Consider the following 17,783-nt stretch of genomic DNA (forward strand, 5'->3'; position numbering starts at 1 on the left):
ACTTTTTTCCTTTATTTTTTCGGTTTTTGGGCCACACCAGGTGGCACTCAGGGGTCACTCCTGGCTCTGCGCTCAGAAATTGCGCCTGGCAGGTTCAGGGGACTATATAGAATGCCTGGGATTGAACCACAGTCTGTCCTGGGACATCTGCATGCAAAGTAAATGCCCTAGCGCTGTGCTGTTTATCGCTCAGGCCCCACGTTTCTTTTTTTTCTTTTTTTCTTTTTCTTTTTTTTCTTTTTTTTTTGGTTTTTGGGCCACACCCAGCAATGCTCAGGGGTTACTCCTGGCTGTCTGCTCAGAAATAGCTCCTGGCAGGCACGGGGGACCATATGGGACACCGGGATTCGAACCAACCACCTTTGGTCCTTGGATCGGCTGCTTGCAAGGCAAACACTGCTGTGCTATCTCTCCGGGCCCACGTTTCATATTTTTAAGTAAATAAAAATGGTACAAAAATAAATAAATAAAAGTGTAGGGACTGGAGATAGTATAGCACAAGCCTGCCCCTACTGTGTTTAATTCCTAGCCTCCCATATGATTCCCTGAGCACAGCCAGTTGTGTCTCCTTCCCAATAAGAAAAAAAAAAAAGAGGGCCCGGAGAGATAGCACAGCGGCGTTTGCCTTGCAAGCAGCCGATCCAGGACCAAAGGTGGTTGGTTCGAATCCCGGTGTCCCATATGGTCCCCCGTGCCTGCCAGGAGCTATTTCTGAGCAGATAGCCAGGAGTAACCCCTGAGCACCGCCGGGTGTGGCCCAAAAAAAAAAAAAAAAAAAAAAAGTAAAACTGGGGACCAAGAGATAGCACAGCAGAAGGGCATTTGCCTTGCATGCAACTGACCCAGGACAGACAGTGGTTTGAATCCGGGCATCCCATATGATCCCCCAAGTCTGCCAGGAGTGATTTCTAATCGCCAGGAGTAACCCCTGAGCACCAACAGGTGTGACCTAAAAACTAAAGAAAAGAAAAGAAAATTAAAAAAGGAAAACTGGGGGGTTGGGCGGTGGCGCTAAAGGTAAGGTGCCTGCCTTGCCTGCGCTAGCCTTGGACGGACCGCGGTTCGATCCCCCGGTGTCCCATATGGTCCCCCAAGCCAGGAGCAACTTCTGAGCACATAGCCAGGAGTAACCCCTGAGCATTACCGGGTGTGGCCCAAAAATCAAAAAAAAAAAAAAAAGGAAAACTGATGTGACCCAAAACCTAAATAAATGAAAACTAACTATGTAGGGCTGTGCTCCAGTGGGTAGGATGTTTCCTTTGCACGCAGCGGACCGAGGACCTACCCAGATTTGATCCCTGGTATCCTATGTGGTCCCCCGAGCCTGCCAGGAGGGATTTCTGAGTGCAGAGCCAGGAGTAACCCGAGTGCTGATGGATGTGGATATGACCCAAAAACAAAACAAAATACAGCCAGGTAGTGCAGTGGGTAAGGCATTTGCTAACCCAGATTTGATACCCCGCACCTGACATAGGATCACTGAGTGCAGTGCAGATTCAGGAAACCCCCTGAGCATTACTGGTTTTGACCTCGAAAGAAAAATTAAAAACTAACAACCACAACAATCTAGAACCAGATTGATAGACAGCACAGAAGGTAGGGCATTTGCCTTGCACAAGGCTGACATGGGTTTAATCTATGGCATTATTTTTTTTTTTTTGTTATTGGGCCACACCCGGCGGTGCTCAGGGGTTACTCCTGGCTGTCTGCTCAGAAATAGCTCCTGGCAGGCACGGGGGACCATATGGGACACCGGGATTCAGACCAACCCCCTTTGGTCCTGGATCGGCTGCTTGCAAGGCAAACGCCGCTGTGCTATCTCTCCGGGCCCTAATCTATGGCATTCTATATGGTCCCTTGAGACTGCAAGGAGGGATTTCTGAGTGCAGAGACAGGAGTAACACCTGAGCACTGCCTGGTGTGGCCCAAAAACCAATAACAAAAACCTGCTGTAGTATAAATGGGTTACTAACTAGGATAAAGTACTAAGGAGGATTAAAATTGGGTACCCTAGTGTTACTGTATAAATATTAATGTATTTTAGGGAGTAATGACACCCCCCCACTGTAACTGCCAATGGACCTGCCCTCCTGTAACTGTCCCCTGACTGGATATAAAAGGAAAAGCCTGGGGCCAGAGAGATAGCACAGTCGTAGGGCATTTCCCTTGCACACAGAAGGACAATGGTTCGAATCCCAGCATCCCATATGGTTACCCGAGCCTGCCAGGAGCTATTTCTGAGCGTAGTCAGGAATAACCCCTGAGCACTGTCGGGTGTGACAAAAATAAATAAATAAATAAATAAATAAATAAATAAATAAATAAATAAATAAATAAAAAAAGAGAAGCCTGGAGATTAGAGGAAGGGCCCAGGAAAAAATTGGGGGAGAACCTGCGGGCCCAGTGGGCCCAGGCCTCCCCCCATCCCCTATGTTTCATGTTCTCTTTTACGTTCCCCCAGCCCGGACTTTAGGTAACATTAAAAGACAACTTTCTTCTCTCCGAGTGCCAAGCCAGGAGTAATCCCTGAGCACCACTAGATGTGACCCAAAAACCAAAAACAAAAGATAAAACATACTGATATAGTAATTTATGCATTGGTAGCTCTGGTAGTGGTTTTCCTTGTTATTTTAGTTCATATTATCATGAGATGTAAAAATGTGGACTGCTTACTTTAACATCGCACTAAAAGTTTCAGAAGTGCTTTCCACCATTTCTTTTTTTTTTTTTTTTTTTTGGTTTTTTTTTGGGCCACACCCGGTGACGCTCAGGGGTTACTCCTGGCTATGCGCTCAGAAGTCGCTCCTGGCTTGGGGGACCATATGGGACGCCGGGGGATCGAACCGCGGTCCGTCTCCTAGGCTAGCGCAGGTAAGGCAGGCACCTTACCTCCAGCGCCACCGCCCGGCCCCTGCTTTCCACCATTTCTAAAGCACTTTCTATTATTTCTAAAAGGCCTGTAAAGCTGAAAAATAGAAAAGCCAAAGCCCTGGGCCCGGAGAGATAGCACAGCGGTGTTTGCCTTGCAAGCAGCTGATCCAGGACCAAAGGTGGTTGGTTCGAATCCTGGTGTCCCATATGGTCCACCGTGCCTCCCACGAGCTATTTCTGAGCAGACAGCCAGGAGTAACCCCTGAGCATCGCTGGGTGTGGCCCAAAATCCAAAAAAAAAAAAAAAAAAAGAAAGAAAGAAAAAAGAAAAGCCAAAGCCCTGAGGTTGATATTCCACCACTTCTTATTGGTGGTAGGTCAGAAGAGCCTCTAGTTGCTTCACCCAATGATACTAACTTGCAAAGTGAAAACTCTTTCAAAAATGATATTATAGGGCCCAGAGAGATAGCACAGCGGTGTTTGCCTTGCAAGCAGCTGATCCAGGTAGTTGGTTCGAATCCCGGTGTCCCATATGGTCCCCCGTGCCTGCCAGGAGCTATTTCTGAGCAGACAGCCAGGAGTAACCCCTGAGCACCGCTGGGTGTGGCCCAAAAACCAAAAAAAAAAAAAAAAAAAAAAAAAAAAAAAAGATATTATAATAGCTCAATCAGATGCTGAACCAGAGGTGGATCTGTAAGATCATCACTCACCCCCCTCCACCGCAACTCTTTAGAGATTGTGGAATGGATCTACTTCCTCCATAACAGCTCCTTATTAGGGAGATTGGCATTAATGTGGAATCAGAAATCAACCTTCTTTATCAGGGAAGCAGTCAACCACAAGGCTAATTCTTAGAAAAACTGGCACTATCATAGGGTCAGAAACAAATTTCTCCCATCAGAAAAACAATCAAACTTCACCCTATGAGGGTTTAAATATGGATTACCTTTGCTGATTTAAGAATGCGAGCTCAGGGGGCCGGAGAGATAGCACAGCGGCATTTGCCTTGCAAGCAGCCAACCCAGGACCTAAGGTGGTTGGTTTGAATCCCAGCGTCCCATATGGTCCCCCGTGCCTGCCAGGAGCTATTTCTGAGCAGATAGCCAGGAGTATCTCATGAGCACCGCTGGGTGTGACCCAAAAACCAAAAAAAAAAAAAAAAAAAAAAAAAAAGTGCAAGCTCAGGCCAAGAGATAGTACAGTGGTAGGGCGTTTGCCTTGCATGCAGATGGATGGTGGTTTGAATCCCAGCATTCCATATGGTTCCCCCAGCCTTCCAGGAGCCATTTTTGAGGGCAGAGCCAGGAGTAACCCCTGAACACTGCCAGGTATGACCCAAAAGCAAAACAAAAAAGCCATAGAATGGGGTCGAGTGGTAGCACAGTGGTAAGGCATTTGCCTTGCACACAGCTGACCCAGCACAGGCAAGTGTTCGATCCCTGGCATCCCACATGGTCCCTCAGGCCACGAGCAATTTCTGAGCAGAGAGCCAGGAGTAATCCCTGAGCACAGCCCAGCGTGGTTTAAAACACAAAAGCAAAACAAAAAGTCATAGAATAGGGCATTCTTTCCTGTAGTATTGTTCCTATATATAGAGCTGAAGTGATAGTATAGAGGGTATATATAGAATATATATATATATACAACTGACCAAGGTTTGATCCTAGACACCACACCATCCCTTCCAGGAGTGATCCCTGAGTGCAGAGCTAAGAATAAGTTGTTCAGGGGTTATTCCTGGCTCTGCCCTCAGACATCATTCATGGCAGTCTCGGGGAATCATATGCATGTCGGCATCTGAACCACCATCCGTCCTGGGTTGGCTGCATGCACAGCAGACACCCTAACGCTCTGTTTTATCTCTCCGGCTCCAAGGTTTTGTTTTTTTTTTTTTTAATAATATCTTTATTTAAACACCATGATCACAAACATTTTTGTAGTTGGGTTTCAGTCATGAAGGAATATGTTCTAAACATAGCCAGATATGGCCCTGATGCAAATAGACTAGGAAAAATTACTCACAGGGCTAGTAATCTGCATTTGCGAATCCAGGGTTTGATTGGGGGGGGGGGGAAATCGGTGCCACATCCAGCTGTGCTCGTTACTCCTAGCTCTATGCTCAGTGATGTTACTGGGGCTTGAGGGTGCGGGGTGTGTGTGTGTGTGTGTGTGTGTGTGTGTGTGTGTGTGTGTGTGTGTGTGATACCCAGACATTTATCTAAGGCACAAAGCAAATGCTCTACCTGATCTACTTTATCTGGCCCCAGTAACGCCAATTTTAATAGTTTGATGCCCAGCACACTGTAGTTTCCTAGAGCATCACCAGGAGGAACTCCCTAGCCAGATTTGGCCTCCGAATAAAAGGTTTTAAAAAATATTTTTGTGGGTCCGGGCGGTGGCGCTAAAGGTAAGGTGCCTGCCTTGCCTGCGCTAGCCTTGGACGGACCGCGGTTCGATCCCCCGGTGTCCCATATGGTCCCCCAAGCCAGGAGCAACTTCTGAGCACATAGCCAGGAGTAACCCCTGTGCATTACCGGGTGTGGCCCAAAAACCAAAAAAAAAAAAAAATTTTTGTTTTTTTGGAATGCAAGGTAAACACAATGGCATTGTACAATCTCTCTAGCCGAAAATAAAAAGAAATTGAGGGTCATACTTGGACCTGGCAATGTTCATAAGTTATTCCTGGTTCTACACTCATAATCACTCCAGGTATGGTCAGGGGACCATATGGAATTGAACCTGTTCCACACCAGATATGGTTCCCCAAATCCACCAGGAGTGTTTCCTGAACACAGAGTCAGGCATAAGCCCTGACCACAGTTGGTGTGTTCCCCCTCACCAATAAAAAAGGAAATCCATCGAAATAGCTCGAGTGACAAAATGGATGAAACAACACTAAATAAAATAAGTCAGATAGATACTATAGAGTTTCATGCATGGTATCTAATGGAGCCAAACCTCTTAGAATTGTTGTTGCACAGGGCCTGAAAGGGCAAAGTATTGGTCAAAGGGTGTTAGTTCTGAAGATGATCTGTGGTCTACAACAAGAGTTGGGCTTAACAAAGGAGAGGATAGGGGATAGGGATAGTACAGAATGAGGAAGTCCTTTCCTTCCTATTTTTTTTTTTTCCATTTTATGGGCCACACCTAGCAGTACTCAGGATTACTCCTGGCTTTGCACTCAGGGATCACTGCTACTTAAGAACCATATGGGGGGTGCTGGAGAGATAGCATGGAGGTAAGGCATTTGCCTTTCATGCAGGAGGTCATCGGTTCATATCCCGGCACCCCATATGGTTCCCGTGCCTGCCAGGAGCAATTTCTGAGCCTGGAGCCAGGAATAACTCCTGAGTACTGCCGGGTGTGACCCAAAAACCACAAACACACACACAAAAGAACCATATGGGGAACAAAACAAAACAAAACACCATACGGGTCCCAGAAATTGAACCTGGGTCAGAGTGCAAGGCAAGTATCTCTCCAGTCCTGAAGTAGACATTAATACTACAGTAAAAAAAAAAAAATGGGGGTCGGAGAGATAGCATAGAGGTAAGGCGTTTGCCTTGCATGCAGATGGACGTTGGTTCAAAGCCTGGCATCCCATATGGTCCCCCAAGCCTGCCAGGAGTGATTTCTGAGCAGAGAGCCAGGAAACCCCCCAAAAAACAAAAAACAAAAAAAATTGAAATTATGGCTGAGACATGAGCAGGCAGATGCCCCCAGATTTGATCCCTGGCATTACAATGGTTGCCAAGCCTGCCAGTAATGATTCCTGTGTGCAGAGCCAAGAGTAACTCAAATACAGCAGATATGACCCCAAAACAAAATATAAAATTTGTGGGCTGAGTGCATGCTTCCCATGTAGGAGGTCTAGATCTGAGTCCTACAACCACTTCTGAGCACAGCCAGTAGCAACCCCAGATCACTGCTCCTTAGGCTTAGAGGTCACTCACAATAGTGATGGGGTGGGGTGGAGCAATAGCATAGCAGTAGGGCATTTGCCTTGCAAGTGGTCAACCCTGATTCGATTCCAGGCATTCCATATGGTCCCCTGAGCCTACCAGGAACGACTTCTGAGTGCAGAGACAGGAGTAACCCAAGTGCTGCTGGGTGTGGTCCAACACCCCCAAAATAATGTTGGGGGTATCTTGTGGTACTAAGGACCAAACCTGGGGATCTTGTTACATGGAAAGCATGTGCTCTAGCCCAATTTTAGTACTTTTACCAACCTATACATGACATTTTTTTTTTTTTTTTGGTTTTTGGGTCACCCTCGGCAGCGCTCAGGAGTTGCTCCTGGCAGACTCAGAGGACCATATGAGTTTCCATGATTTGAATTGGGGTCAGTCCTGTGTTGGCAAATGCCTTACCGCTGTGCTATCACTCTGGCCCCATGTTTTAATTATTTATTTATTTTTATCCCTTGCTTTCCCCTCTCACATTTGTTTTCCTTTTATTATTATTATTATTATTATTATTATTATTATTTCTTTTGGAACTTGGGTCACACCCAGCAGTGCTCAGGGGTTACTCCTGGCTCCACGCTCAGAAATCGCTCCTGGCAGGCTCGGGGGACCACATGGGATGCTGGGATTTGAACCAATGACCTTCTGCATGAAAGGCAAACGCCTTACCTCCATGCTAGCTCTCCGACCCTTTATTATTTTAATAAATTTTATTTATATATATTTTTATTTGTATTTTTTGGGTCACACCCGGCAGTGCTCAGGAGTTACTCCTGGCCTCTACACTCAGAAATCGCTCCTGGGGCTCGGGGGACCATATGGGATGCCGGGATTCGAACCACCGTCCTTCTGCATGCAAGGCAAACACCTTACTTCCATGCTATCTCTTCAGCCCCTTATTTCTTTTTTTTTTTCTTTTTGTTTTTGGGTCACACTGGCGTTACTCAGGGGTTTCTCCTGGCTGTCTGCTCAGAAATAGCTCCTGGCAGGCACGGGGGACCACATGGGACACCGGGATTCGAACCAACCACCTTTGGTCCTGGATCGGCTGCTTGCAAGGCAAACACCGCTGTGCTATCTCTCCGCCCCCCCCTTTATTTCTTTTTTTTTTTTTTTTTTTTTGTGGTTTTTGGGTCACACCCGGCAGTGCTCAGGGGTTATTCCTGGCTCCAGGCTCAGAAATTGCTCCTGGCAGGCACGGGAGGACCATATGGGACGCCGGGATTCGAACTGATGACCTCCTGCATGAGAGGCAAATGCCTTACCTCCATGCTATCTCTCCGGCCCCCCCCTTTATTTCTTTTTAACGTATTTTTTTTTTCCTTCCAATCAGTTCTTAGGCAGTCCTAAAGCCATTCCGTGTTTTACTTGGCTCAGCTATGTGGGTCTGTGTTCAGTGTTCTGGTAATATGTTTCAACAATCACTCCCAGGCAGTGTTTGGAATCACTTAGGTACAAGACACTGTCAGGAATTGAACTCAGGGTCTTAGCATCCAGACACCTCCCTGCATTTTTTGTTTTTTGTTTTTTGGGCCACACCCGTTTGACGCTCAGGGGTTACTCCTGGCTATGTGCTCAGAAATCGCCCCTGGCTTGGGGGGACCATATGGGACGCCGGGGGATCGAACCGCGGTCCGTTCCTTGGTAGCACTTACAAGGCAGACACCTTATCTCCAGCGCCACCTTCCCGGCCCCCTCCCTGCATTTTTTACATTTTAAATGTGCAAACCAAACATTTCACTTCTTTCATTAATGCTTGAGCATATTCAAGTTACAGTGCTCTCTGGGAGCCAATATAGTGCTCACTAAAATTTGCCAGGGAATATACTTCAGCACCTGTGTATTAGTCATGCCTTTTACATGATACTGGAAACACATATCTAACTGCTTACAAGGCAAATATATGTAAGCCAACAAACACTGGAGTTTGTATTTTTTTACATTTGGTTACACCGGCAGCGTTCAGGGGTTACTCCAGGCTCTACGCTTAGAAATCGCTCCTGGCAGGCTCGAGGGACCATATTGGATGCCAGGATTCAAAACTCCATCCTTCTGCATGCAAGGCAAATGCCCTACCTCCATGCTATCTCTCCGGCCGCAAGAGAGTTTGTATTTCTTTCCTTTACATGGGGGTAGAGGAGCACCACACCCAGAGTACACTCAGGGCAATTTTTAATTCTGTTTAAGGCAAACACCTACCTGCTACACTATCTTTGATCCTTATTTTTGTTTTGCTTTTGGAGAGGGCATGGAAGGGCTTGGGCACACCAAGCAATGCTTACAGGCTACTCACAGCCACTGCTTGGGGTAACACCAGGCATGAGGTGATAGGAATTAGAACCCCAGGGGGAGAGAGAGGGAGAGGGAGAGAGAGAGCACAGGGGTAGGGCATTAGCCTTGCATGCGGCAGATCCAGGATAGACCTGGGTTCAATTCTCGGCATCCCGAGTCACTGCTAGGAGTGACTTCTGAGCAGAGCCAGGAATAACCCGAGCATTGCTGGATGTGATCCAAAAACCAAAACCAAAACCAAACCCCAAGCTCTGGTGCGCAAAGCATATTCTTTCTGGTTTTGTATTTAGTTGGTTTCCAGATAACCCAGGTAGTATCATATGTAAAAATATGGAAACAGGAGCCGGTGAGGTAGCACTAGAGGTAAGGTGTTTGCCTTGCAAGTGTAGGACGGACCCGGTTCGATTCCCCGGCATCCCATATGGTCCCCCCAAGCCAGGGGCAATTTCTGAGCGCATAGCCAGGAGTAACCCCTGAGCATCAAACGGGTGTGGCCCAAAAAAAACAAAAAAAAAATGGAAACATGATATAATCTTGTTTCTTACTGTACATCACTGATGAAAAATTCATGACTAAAAACCTTCCCAAGGTGAGACTTCCATTTTATCTTCTTCTTTCACCTATACAACACTGTAGACTCAACTCAGGGCTTCACAGACAGGACAAATATTTTCCTACTGAATTACTTACCTGTGGGTGTACCTATTTGAGACCCTAAGACCCATTTCTGGGAGGGGTCTTGGGAACCGGATAGTAGGTGTAACCTTACCTGCGAGACCCTCCCATTCCTGGGAGGGGTCTTGGAAATGTTAGATAAGGCTTGGACCAAGGGAATTCGGCGCTTTTTGGCTCTTTGCCCTTTCTGCGCTGCTGTGCGCTCTGGCTTCTGGGTTTCTGTGTTCTGGTCTTTGACCAGCATGGAACCCAAAGGGAAGATGGCTAACAGAAGATAAGATGCAGGGCTAGCTAAGAATGGCTGTGCTTGAAAGGTTAGGAAATAGGCCACACACACATGGTGGCTAGGGCTTGAATAAAGTTATTGCTTCCTGACGCCTGACTGTGAGTGATTTCACCTGGGCCTGGGACTCGCCGACTGCATGGAGGTTGCAGAGCCACGTAAACTGGGATGGCACGGAGAGAAATCCACCGCCATCCAGCCCCATCATTAATTATTTAACACAACACTTACCTGCCCAAAATGACTATTTCCCACCTATTACATTATTGCCATCCACAATGGTCACATAACATATTCTTCCAGGGCTGGAGTGATAGCACAGTGGTAAAGGTGTTTGCCTTGCACCCGACCGACACGGCCTTCAGTTTGATCCCTGGCATTACATATGTTCCCCCGAGCCTGCCTGGAGCGATGTCTGAGTGCAGAGCCAGAAGCACTACCTGAGTGCCACTGGGTGTGCCCCCCCCAAAAAAAACATTCTTCCAATATTCTGATAATTGATAGAATATCCTCTACATTTCTTCACAAGACCATCTTTGTTTTGGGTCTAAATCTGCTAATCTAAGGGCAGTGCATAGGTGTGAGGAATACCCCCACCTTGAGTTATCCCTGGAAGTCTTGAAGTATGTGGGATACCACATCCTGACAGAAATCAAAGCTAAGGTTCCTACATACAATCATGTGTGGATGCATGCCTTGCATGTGACCAACGTCAGTTTGATCCCTGGCACCACATATGGTCCCATGAGCCCACCAGGCTTACTCCTGAGAACAGCCAGGTGTGGCCAAATAAACAAAAATCTGAGATCAGAGATTGAACCCCAGGAGTGACTATTGAACACAGGAAAGTGTGGCTCAAAGACAAAAACAATCTAATTTTGTCAAATTTAGGAGATGGATTAAAATACAATTGTGCCTCATACATTAGGCTTGCTCTTACCCGCACCTGTCTCACATTAAAGTGTGTTTGGGGGCCGGCAAGGTGGCGCTAGAGGTAAGGTGTCTGCCTTGCAAGCGCTAGCCAAGGAAAGGACCACGGTTTGATCCCCCGGCATCCCATATGGTCCCCCCAAGAGAGGGCAATTTCTGAGCGCGTAGCCAGGAGTAACCCCTGAGCGTTACTGGGTGTAGCCCAAAAACAAACGAAAAAAATAAAAGTGTGTTTGTATAATTTCCACATATGGCACGCACAAATCTTTTTTTTTTTTTTTTTTTGGTTTTTGGGCCACACCCGTTTGACGCTCAGGGGTTACTCCTGGCTTGGGGGACCATATGGGACACCGGGGGATCGAACCACGGTCCGTCCTAGGCTAGCGCTGGCAAGGCAGACACCTTACCTTTAGCGCCACCGCCCGGCCCCATGCACAAATCTTAATCCTGGCTTGATACTCAAGTATCACTCTTAGATGTGATTAGGAACAATGTGTAGTGGCAATTGAACCCAGATCTTCTGATGCAAAGCATGAGCTAAGCCTAATATATCTGGCGCCAAGAGGCAAAAAGTAACTTTCTTAGTTTTTGGGTCATACCCAGCAGTGCTCAGGGGCTACTCCTGGTTCTATGCTCAGAAATCGCTCCTGGCAGGGTGGGGAGACCTATGGGATGCCGGGATTTGGACCACAGTCCTGCATGCAAGGCAAACACACTACCTTTATGCTATCTCTACGGCCCCGGTTATTATTATTTTTTTTTGAGGGGGGAAGTATACGGGGATCCCACCTGGCAGTCTTGGGTGATCTGGGGTGTGAAGGAATTGAACCATTCATGCTGGACAAGAGCCTTATCTGACCATTTTAGAGATGGGCACTTATGAAGTCAACATACATGCAAATTAAGACTAAACTCCAATCCTTGCTGTTTGGTGTTTTTTTTTTTTTTGTTTGTTTTGAGCCACACCTGGTGATGCTCAGGGGTTACTTTGGGAATGCTCCCAGAAATTGCTCTTGGCTTGAGACCATATGGGATGCCGGTGTAAAGAACCATGGTCTGTCCTAGGGTAGCGTTTGCCAACGCAGACACCTTACTACTTAGCACCACTCGGGCTCCAAAATCTTTTGTGATTTTTTTTGTTTTTGGGCCACACTTGGTGACGCTCAGGGGTTACCTCCTGGCTATGGGCTCAAAAATTACCCCTGGCTTGGGGGATCAAACCATCCTAGATTAGCACATAGCAAGGCAAATGCCCTACTGCTTGTGCCACCACTCTGGCCCATTCTTGCCCCTTTTTTTTTTTTTTGGTTTTTGGGCCACACCTGGCAGAGCTCAGGGGTTACTCCTGGCTGTCTGCTCAGAAATAGCTCCTGGCAGGCACGGGGGACCATATGGGACACCGGGATTTGAACACCGGAACACCGGGACACCTGGATCGGCTGCTTGCAAGGCAAACGCCACAGTGCTATCTCTCCGGGCCCCATTCTTGCTATTTCTATCTTTGGTGAATTCTCATTGTTCGACTTATCATGGTTGATTTTTAAATTCTGTTCATCATATGCCACTCTTCAATCTTACATTTATGCCTTATTTGGGAGGTTTCTGACTCACCTGATGGTACTCAGAGGCATACTCCTCTGTTGTACCAGATATGGACCTGAGGTATGCCTTAACCCCTGAACTATCTTTGGCCCATATTTTGGGTATCACATCGAAGAGTGCGTAGGGTCCTTTTTCTATTGGGCATTAAACCCAGGTCAGCTGTCTGCAAGCCATTTTACTCGCTGTAATCTCTCTTGTCCTACTCTGACACCAATATGCACAAAAGAACTCTAGGCAATGCTCAGGGCTTACTGGGTCTGTGGTATTGGTGCTTGGGGAATCAGTGTGCCAGAAACTGAGCCTGGGCGGGCCATGTGCAATTCTTTTTGGGGAAAGGGGCCTCTGCATAGCAAAGCTCAGGGTTATGGGAGAAATAGCATAGAGGTAGGGCATTTGCCTTGCATGCAGGACGGTGGTTCCTGTCCCAGCATCCCATATGGTCTCCCCAGCCTGCCAGGAGCTATTTCTGAGTGTAGTGACAGGAGTAACCCGAGCACTGCCGGGTGTGACTCAAAAACCAAAACAAAAAAAGCTCACCTTCCATGCAAAGGGACGGTGGTTTGAATCCCAGCATCCCATATGGTCCCCCAGCCTGCTGGGGGTGTTTCTGAGCATAGAGCCAGGAGTAGCTCCTGAGTGCTGCCGGATATGACCCAAGAACCAAAAAAAAAAAAAAAAAAAGAAAAAAAAAAAAAGAAAAACAAAGCTCAGGTTATTATATGTCATACTGGGGATCAAACCCAGGTTGGCAGTGAGCAAGGCAAGAGCCCTTTCTGCTTCACTATTGCTCTGATCCAATTTGATTTAGGAATACACCATGAGGGAATCTCACTTGAGTCTGTAGCATGCAAAGTAACTGCCCTACCCTTTGTAGTATAGTCTGGCCTCATCTGTTTTGTTTTGGGGCTAGACCTGGTGGCACTCAGAAATGACCCCTGCCAGGCTCATTCATAGCTTTTACATTTTTTTTTTTTTTTGGTTTTTGGGCCACACCCGGTGACGCTCAGGGGTTACTCCTGGCTATGCGCTCAGAAGTCGCTCCTGGCTTGGGGGACCATATGGGACGCCGGGGGATCGAACCGCGGTCCGTCTCCTAGGCTACGCAGGTAAGGCTTACCTTACCTCCAGCGCCACCGCCCGGCCCCTACATTTTATAATATACTTGGTAAACTTTCTCATAATTAATTAGTAATTACTTAAATAACATATATATATTTCTCCTTCTCAGTGGGCTATAAACTATCTTCAGAGTAATTTAAATGTTGGGAGCAAACACAAGGTTGATCCCTGGCATTCTTTAAAGTCTTTTGCGTACATTAGGAGTGATTCTTTTGTGTGTGTGTGTGTGTGTGTGTGTGTGTGTGGCTTTTGGGTCACACCCAGCAGTGCTCAAGGGTTATTCCTGGCTTCCATGCTCAGAAATTGCTCCTGGCAGGCACGGGGGACCATATGGGACACCGGGATTCAAACTGATGACCTTCTGCATGAAAGGCAAACGCCTTACCTCCATGCTATCTCTCCGGCCCAAGGAGTGATTTTTTTTTTTTTTTGGTTTTTGGGTCACACCCGGCAGTGCTCAGGGGTTATTCCTGGCTCCAGGCTCAGAAATTGCTCCTGGCAGGCACAGGGGACCATATGGGATGCCGGGATTCAAACCGATGACCTCCTGCATGAAAGGCAAACGCCTTACCTCCATGCTATCTCTCCGGCCCCACCCCAGGAGTGATTCTTAAGGGCATAAGCAGGAGCAGGAACCCTCTCTCCCAATAATTTAAACTTGTACTATTATGATACTCATCAGCCGTTAAGAGTTATTTAAAAAAAATTTGGGGGGGGGGGGTTTTGGGTCACACCCGGCAGCGCTCAGGGGTCACTCCTGGTTCCAAGCTCAGAAATCGATCCGGGCAGGCTTGGGGGATCATATGGGATGCCAGGATTCGAACCAATGACCTTCTACATGAAAGACAAATGCCTTACCTCCATGCTATCTCTCAAAAACCAAAAACCAGGTGCCTTGCAAGCGCTAGCCAAGGAAAAAAGGCAGTTCGATCCCCCGGCCTCCCATATGGTCCCCCCAAGCCAGGGGCAATTTCTGAGCACTTAGCCAGGAGTAAACCGAGCATCAAATGGGAGTGGCCCCAAAAACCAAAAAAAAAAAAAAAAAAAAAAAAAAAAAGTTTGAGGACCACTGCGGTAGAGCCATATCCCTGGCCCAAAAAGAATGTATTTTTATACTTTACAAACAGATACTGGAATAACTGCCAAAATGCAGAAGCTCAAAACTTACAGGAGGACAACACATTTAGTTTTATTTCAATCAAAGCACAACACTTTCTTTTCCAACTTCTGCAAAGTGCATCTACAATTTTCTATTACAGATCCACTTTTAAAAGGTTTCCTGTGACTTTAGCAGTGGTCCTCAAACTATGACCCGCGGGCCACATATTGTATTTGTATCTGTTTTGTTTCTTCATTGCAAAATAAGATATATGCAGTGTGCATAAGAATTCGTTCATAAGTTTTGTTTTTACTATAGTCAGACCCTCCAATGGTGTGAGGGACAGTGAACTGACCCCCTGTTTAAAAAGTTTGAGGACCCCTGCTTTACAGTAAGCCATATTTTCCCCTCCAATATTCCCAAATTCTTTCTGAAGTAAAAATAACTCCATTCCAGCCAGAAAGTGTATTACATGAAATTACAGTAAACCAGACACTTAAAAGGACAGCCAAGGAATCTTCCAACAGTTTATTAGAAAGAATGTAGACATTAAAAAAAATCCCACTGTCATGAACATAAATTGAGGTTTTCAGCTCTGATATAAGCTGAATTTAAAAAAAAGAAATTAAAAAAAAATCCAATAGTGTATTAACATTTTTTCACTCATTTGCCGTACTGACAGTGCAAATACAAATTTGGTCTAAATGTACAAACTCTCAAGCAACAACAAACAACCTTTCTTCGTCCTCCATGCTAAGAGATGTAAAAGTTTAAGGGTTCAAACAATACCAAATGTATAGGCTTCAAAAACCATCTAAGTAGGGCATTCACTAGTTTTAGCTAAGATATATCTGGAACACTGACAAGTGATTACTTACATACAATAATGTGAAGTAAATTTTTCAAAAAATAAAACTTTAGTGAAACAAACCTGAAGGATATACCAGAGGAGAAAGTTACCAGTTTATGGTATCAACCAATTTGTTTCAGTCACTTTGAGTCATGTTCTAAAATCTAGTTATCTGTCCCTAACATGAGCTTCCTATCATGTCAGTTATCTATGTTATGAAGTAAAGGAGACTTAGGTGAAATGGTTTGTCATAACCACTGTATCAACTGCCTAGGACCTCAACAGTGTCAGAGAAATCTGGGAAATGTTCATGCATAAGGTTATTGCCTTAGCTGACTTAAAATTGCCCCATACAATGGTACATATCAACCCTTAGTGAAGCCTTTTATTAAAAAAAAAAAAAAAAAAAGATTGAAAACGGGTTAAGGAGGCAAAAACATTTGCCTTTAGGGCTACCAACTCAGGAATTCTCTCAATTATGAAATCTTGCGGAGAAGTGACTTTTTTTTCTCAAATTCTGGTGGTGATGACATTTCTTACTCCAGATCAGGCATTTCTGCAAGAATTTTGAAAAAGATATATGAAATACAAGAAATACCTATCACATTAAGCTGTATTATTTAAAGTTGCTTTGATTATTAGTTATTCTTCTTGCAAGAACTATAAAGTCAACTTTTTTTTTATTTGGTTTTTGGGTCACACCCAGCAGCGCTCAGGGGTTACTCCTGGCTCTACGCTCAGAAATCGCTCCTCGCAGGCTCGGGGAACCATATGGGATGTCAGGATTCTAACCACCGACTTTCTGCATGAAAGGCAAACGCCTTACCTCCATGCCATCTCTCTGGCCCCAAAGTCAACATTTTTGAGAATTTGGTTTTTGATGTAAAATGAGTATTTATAACAGATTTTACAAAGCCACTTACTTTCATCATCACTGTCTTGTGAATCCTGTAGAAGGGAAAATAAATCAAGTTATTAACTTAAACATTCACTCCTCTACTAACTGAACAGTTTTCCTTAAAAAAGCTAAAGAACTACTACTTTTGGTCAAAGCAACAAGGATATGTGGTTATATAAAACTTTGAATTTTGATTAATTTAAGAACAAGTTTACAGAAGAGGCGTTTTATGTACAGTAAAGCATGTGCCTTCTAGTGGGAAATGAGTTCACACTTTATACAACCCTGTGCCACCAAATTTTATTAAAACTTCCCCCCTTCTCTTTCTTGGAATTCAATGGAAAAGGTAATGGTTCAACACGAAGATCAAGGAATTTTCAGAAGAAAAATTAATCCTAGTCATTGAATTCCCTATGTTCTAAAGTTCATTAAACTACTTTTGTGAGGATGTTAATAGGATGCCAGAAGCAGAAAAAACATTGCAAGAGTGGTCCAGTATATCCTCCTCTCACAGAGCCACAATATCCATGTGTTTACTGCTAGTTTCTGACCAATCTTGCTGTAAAGCCACTTTCTTTCTTTTACTTTTTGGGTCACACCCAGTGACGCTCAGGGGTTACTCCTGGCTATGCGCTCAGAAATCGCTCCTGGCTTGGGGGACCATACAGGATGCTGGGGGAATCGAACCTCAGTCCATCCTAGGCTAGAACACGCAAGGCAGACGCCTTATGGCTTGCGGCACTGCTCCGGCCCCTGTAAAGCTACTTTCACCTTAAAATATCCTTAACTAACTTTCACAATTTCTGATTCCTGTAAAAATGGTAGTTCCCTTAGAAGGTACCCATTTGTCTCTCTCTCTCACCAGGAACAATTATATATATATATAACACATACACACAAAAGAACCAAAACAGCCCCCCAAAACTCTCCCTCTATTTTTTGTTTATGGGTCACACCCGGCTGTGCTCAGGGCTTACTCCTGGCAGGGCTCAGTGGACCAAATGTGGTGCCGGGAATCGAACCTGGGTTGGCTGCATGTAAGGCAAGGGCCTTCGCCTTACCCGCTGTAGTATCTCTCTGGCCCTTTTTCCTGTATTTTTTAAAGAGAAAACAACAACACAAACAAAACAAAACAAAACAAAAAACCAAAAAAAAAACAGGAAAAGAACAAAAAACCATCAAGTGGCCAAAAAGCAATC

General features: G+C 45.5%; 1 protein-coding gene across 2 annotated transcripts in view; it reads right to left on the reverse strand.

Moving 5' to 3' along the window:
- Positions 1 to 14,901: 14,901 nt before the first annotated feature.
- The window catches only part of PTGES3 (prostaglandin E synthase 3), a 29,746-nt gene continuing 26,864 nt past the window's right edge, over positions 14,902 to 17,783 (reverse strand). The window contains exons 7-10 of one of the 2 annotated variants that reach the window (XR_007500281.1): positions 17,607 to 17,674; positions 16,610 to 16,634; positions 15,227 to 16,242; positions 14,902 to 15,022 (exon numbers count right to left, since the gene is read on the reverse strand). Coding sequence is in view for 1 of the 2 variants with exons in the window: in XM_049784092.1 (XP_049640049.1) it covers positions 17,642 to 17,674 (33 nt within the window). In the remaining variant the exon portion in view is untranslated. Of the gene's footprint in view, positions 15,023 to 15,226; positions 16,243 to 16,609; positions 16,635 to 17,407; positions 17,675 to 17,783 lie in introns of those variants that run through there. The other variant, XM_049784092.1, reaches the window with a different exon arrangement.

Source organism: Suncus etruscus, chromosome 11 (assembly GCF_024139225.1).
Source record: "Suncus etruscus isolate mSunEtr1 chromosome 11, mSunEtr1.pri.cur, whole genome shotgun sequence".
Taxonomy (NCBI): Eukaryota; Metazoa; Chordata; class Mammalia; order Eulipotyphla; family Soricidae; genus Suncus; species Suncus etruscus.